At 39.2% G+C, this 8,809-nt stretch overlaps 1 protein-coding gene across 1 annotated transcript in view; it reads right to left on the minus strand.

Moving 5' to 3' along the window:
* The window catches only part of MAP7D2 (MAP7 domain containing 2), a 67,670-nt gene that overhangs the window by 18,039 nt on the left and 40,822 nt on the right, over positions 1 to 8,809 (minus strand). The window contains 2 exon segments of the mRNA XM_015885277.2: positions 4,076 to 4,186; positions 7,075 to 7,189. Of these exon segments, the coding sequence (XP_015740763.1) occupies positions 4,076 to 4,186; positions 7,075 to 7,189 (226 nt within the window).

Raw genomic sequence — 8,809 nt, forward strand, 5'->3', positions numbered from 1 at the left:
TTTGAATCACTTGACTATGACTGCAATTCTCTTCTCTTCTGAAAACCCTCAGTTCCTCCACATACAACAGAGTAATCATGTAATTCCAGCTGGATAACTTCTGAATAAACACTACAAAACTGGGAAGGCAACAGAAGCACAAGAGTTGGTTTTGTCTGTTTGTTTAAAAAAAGCATAAACATGGCAAAGGCCTCTAAATACCTCAATTGCTTATTAAAATAATGCACTGAATTCTTGAAGAAACCCTAAACTAAATGCTGCAGTAGGTATTTCAGTTATTGTCATTAGTGGTAAATACACTTTACAGTGCAACACTTTCTGGATACTCCTTTTTTTTTTATTTTCAATATGAACAGGATTTAAAAAAAAGGGGGGGGGGGGATATTTTACTCCTGTTTTTTTTTTGGTTTTTTTTTGTGGGTTTTTTAAGTTTTGTTTTGCTCATATTGCTAAGACAAAACTTTCACAAACATATAGAACCATCAACAGAACATATGCTTCATTAATAAGATACACACAAATTGTAATCGCATGGCAATGTTTACAGGCCTATTTTATTCAAAGTAAGTCAAGAAGGACACTGACTCAATTATACTCAATTTAAAGGAAATAACTTAAAAAAAAAGTTGGGGACAGTGCTGTAAAACCTCTTTAAGATTCAATTTTTGCACGCTTTCATGTTTAACTGGGCCCATGTCTTCTTTTGAATGACTTTCTAGCAACCTGGCAAGTTTTCTGAATGTGGAGAAAAATATTCAGAAACTTGATTGTTGCTTAAGGCAGTTCTAGTTCAATCATAACAACAGTTTTTGTTGAACTCTCATATCTTCACTTAGAGTTATATTAATAACATGTTGCCTTCAAGAGTCATAAAAACTAGGAACCTCATTTCTAAACCTAGAGAACGTGCAGGAATGGAGCAATTTTGACCCAAACACAATCACAAGAGCACACTACATGATCATGAAAAGGCAGGACCCTGTTCCATGTTCAGGACACTGCTCCTACTGAAAGAATCACAAGATTGAAAAGGTCCAACAAGATCATCTAGTCCAATCGTCCTCTCATTACCACTGCTACCACAGGCTACTAAACCGCGTCTCATAGAAGATACACATTGTAGAAGTACGCATCAAGGAAGAAATTCTTCCTCAACCTTTTTGCTGACAAAACAATTAATGGACACTCTAATTTCACTTTAGGGAACAGGCGACCTGTAGGCCAAAAGACATTCTTGTTAGACATGCCAGCGTGCTACTCTAAAGACCCTGAGATGAAAAGGGAGACAGGGCTGGGAGTTTACAGGCAAGATGACCAGGGAAGGACAAAGAAAGTCCCCATTGATTTCTTCAATAACAATCAAAGACAACACAGAGAGCAACATCTGTAGGTGGTCCTGGTAATTCACCTCAACGTTTTCAACAAAATATATTGATCTAGATTTGAACTGGCTTTTGTTCAGTTGTAGCAGTAGCCGCTCCCAGAACAATAAGTAACCTGGGAATTTTCTTACGGGCAACATTGTATAGCAACATTCCTGCTTCCTGCAGCTACAAGGGAAGTAATTTCAGAGTGACTCCATAACAATGTCCCTGTGCACTGCAACAAAGAAGCACTGCATAAAGGAAAGCATGCTTACTGCCTAATCCATTTTTCAAAGGCCTTGCAATGAAAGGACAGATGCAGGACCTGAGCCTACTCTAATCATGACACACTAAAATACTGATCATAAAGATGTTTTGTACTATCTAACCACTTTTGTCAGGGAAAAAATTTCCTTTTGCAAACAGGTGTTTGGGTGTTTGTTGTTTTGCTTTTGAATAAAACTGAGAAAGAGCTATAACACTTTTGTACCCATTTATGCATACACCATGAGCAGGTACAACCTTTTAACCAGGAACTGCCCGAAGTCAGGTCCTTGCCTAAGTATTAACAGGACTGGAAACATCAGTTTTGTAGTTGTTAATAAAACCCTCATTTTGCAAGACTGCCACTTACTGATAGGATCAGCAATTATCATCTACAATTTTTAGCTTCTTAAAGAGGAATAACTTCTGGAACTGGTATCTTCCACATCAGTGCATCTTATCATTTTCCTTTAAGTAACTATAATTTTGTATGTACTTTATATGTATAAATGCACATACAAAAAAAATACACATACACAAAAACAGTTAAAGACAAAAAGTGATTTAACAGTAAAGAACTGTAACCCCAGTAAAAATAGTTAAGGCTCAAACAGCACACTGGGAATTTTGTTCTACATTCTTCTTGGGTATAAAAGGAGATGACATTAATGTCTCAGTGAAATCCTTGTGTTTTGCATTGAGAGGTGTCACAATGCTGCTCTAAAAAGCTGTTTCAAAATGAATATATTCAGTTTTCAGCATATCACTGAAACTGAAACCAATGGGATTTATTAAATAATTTCTTTTTTGTTTTATATTTGAATAACTACTACGTTTCTATGTTTTCCCTATTAGGAGACAGAACAAGAAAGGCAAGATGATGTGCTTTTTCAATACACTGATATCAAGAACAGTCTATTTTGTGCTACCATACAAATTGTCATTTGATTCACAGTACTCCATTTCTTTAAGTAGCTACTCAAATGCAATCAAAAACATACCTTAACGGTTTCAAAGTCAGTAATTCGCATTTTTACCTGGATTATTGTACTGCTCAGAAAGCATTAAGGTACTTCTGCTTCTGGCTAAAGATGACTGTGTGGGAGTCAACAGTCGAGAAACAATAAAGTTTTCCATTGGACTAAGATGCATGCGGTGAGCTGAAGGATGGGAGCAAATAAAAACAAAATTTAAAAATGCAACATAACAAAACTTCATGTTAAAATAACAGAAACAAAACAATGGAATGGTTAAATGAAATGAAAGAGTCTGCAAGTGTTTGAGATTTTAAGTATTTTCCGATAATTCTCATTCCATTTGAAAAATGATTTCTGGTTCCTTCATCACTTTAAATTAGTTTTCAACCTGTATAATAAATATAGAAAGGATAAGCCTACACTGCATTTTGTTCTTACAAAGTAGAATATTCCATTCTGCAAAATGGTGGTTTTCATGACTCAGCATGAGAAATGTTTGTTTTTTTACCTTGACAGAAAAGGTGAAACATTTGGTCCAACAGGGCAGCTACTCACTAGCATGCAAACCATATTGGAATGCATTTAAAATGTGCAGTCTCACTGTATTATATAAACCTTACACAATATGCTCGGATTCCTTTCTACTCCACAGAAAAACAAAAGACATCAATTACATAAGAAAGATATCTAGAGATGTTCTTATTGCATGTGAATAAAGACACCAATTGCAATAGTCTCAAAGCTATCGATGAGTTTTCTATTGATGAGTTTTCAGTAAGTAGCTCAGAAAGGAAATCAATTTTACTTTCTCTTTTCAGTTTAGAAATAAGCCTTTGCCGTCATTTTCTTCAGCCAGTATTTTTTTTTTCCCTCGGTTAAGAAGGTGGTGAAAAAAAATACAAATAAAACAAATCAGAAAGGTCCAGAAGAGTTTACACTGGGATAAATTCCCAGCTCTCTCAATAGCGCTCAGTAACCACTAATCCTGCAAGACAATCATCTTTAGTTGAGCCTCTCATGCATCAGGGTTTCAAATCAAATTCAAGGGCTCAGGAACTCTGGTGACCAGATCAAGGTCTCCCAAGAGGCTCATGGATGTACTGCTGCCAATGGTGCAGCCCATACCTACTGTCCAGCCCCGCCTGCATTGCTATTTCCAATTACTTGGCTGGAAGATCACAAGCTGTACTATTATGGGAAATGCTGCAGTTACAGCAAGCACAACCCTGTTTGCTAGAGTAAAAAAACCCCACAGTGTTGACCCAGGCTCTCCAGTGAGGCAGCACAGCCTTGGGACAGACTACTCAACTATTTGACTGTATTTCAGATTAATAATTCAACATACAACCCCTAAATGTTTGATGCCTTTTGAATAATAGACATAAGAGAGTTGCACAGATAGTTGCAGAGAAGAATTGCTTTAAGCAGAAGGAGAGTTTATGCTGGCAGGAGACCAGCATGTTCACTTGCCTCTGTCGGGGGAATGTGTTATTGCCGCTGTGGAGGAGGAGAGGCGCTTACTGATTGGCGATTCCATTTGCTTTGGCAGGTTCATTGTAGAAGCTGAAAGTTTGTCACATGCTGCAGAGAGACGCATTGAAGATATTTGTATTCGGATCACAGTGTTGATAACCAACTCCCAAAATTAACCTTGCATTTGTACTTGTGGCCTTGCTGCTGATCACAGCGCTGAATGAGTAAGGCCTGATGTACATGCGTGCTGAGTGCCAAAGGACCGTTTGGGACAGACTTTGGAATGTGACTTTTCTGCTTGTGAATTTAACATTTCAGTTATACAACTGCCAGTGTTTTACAGTGTCACAGGCAAACAACTGCGTATCATGTCTGCTGAATGAAGCCGTTCCAACAGAAGATAATTGCAGCACAAGCAGAAAGTTACCTAGAATCATAAACTGCATACATGGGGGCTGTGACCCTCACTTTCCCTCCTCCACCTGCTGTCTACTTCCAGTCTGGAAAAGCTGGTTTAGACTTCAGGTGTTACTCTATTACAGAAATGAAATAATCAACATCTGTGCATTCACACAATGAGAACTCGCTCTTTTGGTGACTGATTAGGTTTCTGCACATGGGGAAAAGAAAAAAAAAACACACAGGTTTTTGGTGCCACCACAATTGTTGTTGATTTTTTTCCCCTTCATTATTTATTCTGAAATACTATTGACAGCCTGTTTGAGCACAATACCCATTTCCTACCTTGCCATTTAATGAACAGAATGGCAGAAAAATGCTACTCAACTACAACTAAAGCACACTGCTCTACGATGAACACTGCATGATGCTCAGGAATACAGAAAAGCTTTGCCCTTTGAATTTGAATTCTGTTTCTTTCAGAAACAAAAATACATTCAGCTGAAGGCATATACGTGGCTCCAGACCTGCAGCCCCTAAGCCACTGCATTCACTATGACTCCCTCAAAAACCTCATCACAGGGAGTCTGTAGGATTTGCCTCCATCTACTACAGTAAACAGTACAATTCTCCGCATTCCCTTTTTTAAAGTACAGGTACAGTGCCACTATGCTACATATCTGCAAACCCAAATCACTTCGAAATGTCTGTACTAAGCTTTGCTTGTGCACAATCTTTGCACAGAAAAAGTAATTCTGAAGAGCATAGCCCCAAGAACCAATAGGTTGCATTCTGCAGGAGGAATATCCAAGCCCAGCTTCTCCTCCTGGAAGAGGAGGATCCTACATCTTAAAGCACAGGCTGCATTATGTTTTTAAAATGCTGAGTACATTTTGATATCAAAGCTGGAAATCATACACGCAATTCATTCCTAACCCTGTAATACTCATCTATTTCACAGTCCTTTAGGAGAATAAAAAATAATGAAATAATGATAAAACGAAAAATACAAAACAAAACATGATTGCCTACACACAAAGTCAACTATTTGAGTTGGTTACTAATACCAGCTTGGCCAAAATCCACCACAAGAGGCTGAAAACACAGCATGGCTGCTTATACCAAGCTCGCTCGTTCTCAAAATACTGCAGGAAAAAGGCCCTTGGTATGAAAAAAAGGGGTTGTTCTGATGAAATACCATCTCCTTAACATATTTTCCTCATAGTTATTTTTTTAAACAGCACCTGCAGATGTACATATCAACTGTAATATAATCACACACACACGCAAACATACAAACAAACACAGAGTGCCCACTGAATTAACAAAAATGAGAATCCGAGTTGTAGAACTCTACAGTTAGTGGGAAAATCATGAGATGCCTCTACTGTGGAATGTGAGGCATGCACTGCTCCACCATGGCAAAATTAAAAGCAAATTAAAAAGACACTTGGTCCACATCACTAAGGGTGATGCTGTAGAGCATCAGACTGAAATAATAAGAAAACAGTGGTTAGGAAAGACGAGATCAGCAATGATGAACTACAGTGATTAGGACAGTTATAAACGAGACACGATGGTACTGTGATTCTCTGAAATACCATTGAAGGAATCAGCAGGAGCAGTAGAGGTCACAGGGTCTGGAGGAAGGGTGTTGGCAGCTAAACCTAGAACAGGGGGTGGGGTATTTTCTGATTCACCTACACAGCAGAGAGATCAGAGCAAAAAGAGGTGAAAGAATTACTGAATAAGTTGGGGGAGGTGGAATCAAGCACAAGCCGCATCACAAAGACAATCTGGTTTCTTTCTCTATGCATGAAAGACTCCTTTCTTTTCAATCACATACATTTAATTTCTTGTGAAACAGTTTGTCATTTTAGAGTTAAATATATTTACATGCTGTTTAAGAAAGAGTAACTATCATAGTTTGTTACCACCCAACCATGAATATGTAATATTTTCCTATGACTACAGTTTTTTTCAAACCTGGCCAATTTAAATAAATTCCATGATTTAAAACAGAAAACATGCATACTTTTGAAATATACAAGCAGTACATGACTGATTATGAAGTAAAAATTATCTGTTCTGAAGCCAAATCAAAAAGCACAACAGCAAAAAATATGTGGGAGGAAAAAAAAAAGCCCTCAAAACTATTTTAAACTGCAGATGCTGCATAGCCATGTAGAAATTCCCATCAGGTTTTCAGAAGTACCAAACAATAACAGATCGTCTTTTCAAGGTTTGGCCAGCACTTAGCCCTCTGATGAATATTAGATTTGCTAACCATGTGCGTGGGAAGACAATGCGGGGGAAGAAAGTAAGGGAGAAAGAGCACGGATTTTGATTTTAGCATCTGTCATCCTCAAAGCAGAATGTGATTAAAATAATCTGCATTCCTGAAGTTAGGAGAGACCTTTCTTCCCAGAAAGTGTTAGAGAGAGGAAGCCTGGCAAGCAGTTACAAAGCATTTCTTCACACCCCGAGGCAGCAGCCCCTGCAGTACCACATTACAGAATGCACCATCCTCACTATCTCCACAACCTCATGCGTTTTGCACTTCAGGATCTGCAATGCAGGCAGCCTCTTTCACTCACCATCTCTCCCTCCTGAGCCTGCAGCCAGTGCTCCTCCCCACGACCATCGCTTCTGCTTCTGTTCCAGCTGCTGGCTGCGTTCAAGGGACCGACGCATCATGGCTTCTAAACGTTCCTGGTTATAATAGTAGAAAAAAAGAGAAACCAAACTGAATCAGTTCTTTCAGGGCTTTTTAATTTGATTTATATTTTTACCTTCTTAAACAATGCTAAAAATAAGCTGTTCCCCTGTTGCTCCACTTAAAATGTTTACAGGAGCTGGTTTCCAACAGAAGAAAAAAAGACTAAATAAAGGATGTATCAGTATGTTACCTACCTCCAGATCTGTGTATCCTTTGTCTGCAAGCCACTGAGGTCACTACAGAGGCCTAAGTAAATAACACAGGTTGCATCACTGCCTAGCATCTGCTCCTGCTGGTGAGGCTGCTGCTGCGCTCTGGACTTAATTTGTATAAGAATAATGCTTGACAAGCATTAACTCCTTCTTGTCTATGCAGACCTCAGGATTTCTTCCATCCCTTTCCGAGTACAGCTAAATTGCTGCAATGCCAGTGGCTCCTCCTAGCCACGCAGATAAATGATCGCTTCAAACCCAAAGTAGGTTACTTTGCAGGATGGCTTAGTTAATTATTTATTTTTGGGGAAACTCCCTCCTTTCTTACACTGTGTTCTTCACAGCCTAAGCATCTAAAGCCTTTTTCTTTTTTTTTTCCTCCCTTCTCTTCTGCATTTTTCTTAGTACATGCTCAGATCACCCTTTCCAGAGAGCTATCATTTTTCCTCCACCCTCTCCATGGTATGATGAGTTAGAATTTTCTGATGGGGAAGAACAAAAAGAAGATTCTCTCTCTCCCCAAATAGTACCGCACCCTTAACTCACAGCTAGGTCTTCTGGTTTCATTTCCATCACCTCCCAACTCTCATAGATCTCTGTTCTGTTTTATGCCCATCTCCTCCCTCTGCCAGTTTATCTATGGCTTATTGCTGTGGCGAGGATCTCTGCATGCTTCCTCTGCACCTTTCAAGCAGACAAAACCTAGTCCCTCCCCATCCGCCATTCCTAAACCTGCCACCTTCCTTCTTTCACATCTGGCTATCTCTTCACCCCCACAGTTCAGCAATCAAATCTCTACCATAAGAGATGAGCCCACTCTTGCTGCCTCCAGCTACTGCTCCAATGGTTTTTAACCCCTTTGATGCTCTTAGTATTCTCAGACTTATTACTTTCTACCTTTGCTACGTCCTTCCCATTTAGCACAAAATCCCCTCTCTAATCACTTACACTCTAGCTCATGTAGTGTTTCTGGAGTGAGAAACCTACTTCTGTGATTACATGAGATCCTCTTACATTGCTACCAATCCCTTGCGCCATCTCCAAGATCTTCTGACAACTCAGCTCAACTACACTGAAAACCTTCCTTGCATCTCCAGTCCAGATTACTCCTTCTCATTGATTCATGACTTTGGTCTAGCTCTCCATCCCCTTCTCTAACATATCTTAATTCCCCAAATATCAGTCTTTCTTCAAGCATGTCTCCTACAGTCTCTACACTGATGGTGAGCCTGTAGTCTCAAACTTTGCTTAATCAAAAGATCAGACCTGAGAACCAGGCACCTCCAAGTAACTACCACGTTGGGAACTGTTATGCTAGTATCTGCAAAATTTATGTTACCTTCCTGCGATTGTCTACAGCCACTGGCTTTCATTAACAGTCATCCAGAAGCTGATGACAGT

This window comes from Coturnix japonica, chromosome 1 (genome assembly GCF_001577835.2).
Source record: "Coturnix japonica isolate 7356 chromosome 1, Coturnix japonica 2.1, whole genome shotgun sequence".
In the NCBI taxonomy this organism is placed as follows: domain Eukaryota; kingdom Metazoa; phylum Chordata; class Aves; order Galliformes; family Phasianidae; genus Coturnix; species Coturnix japonica.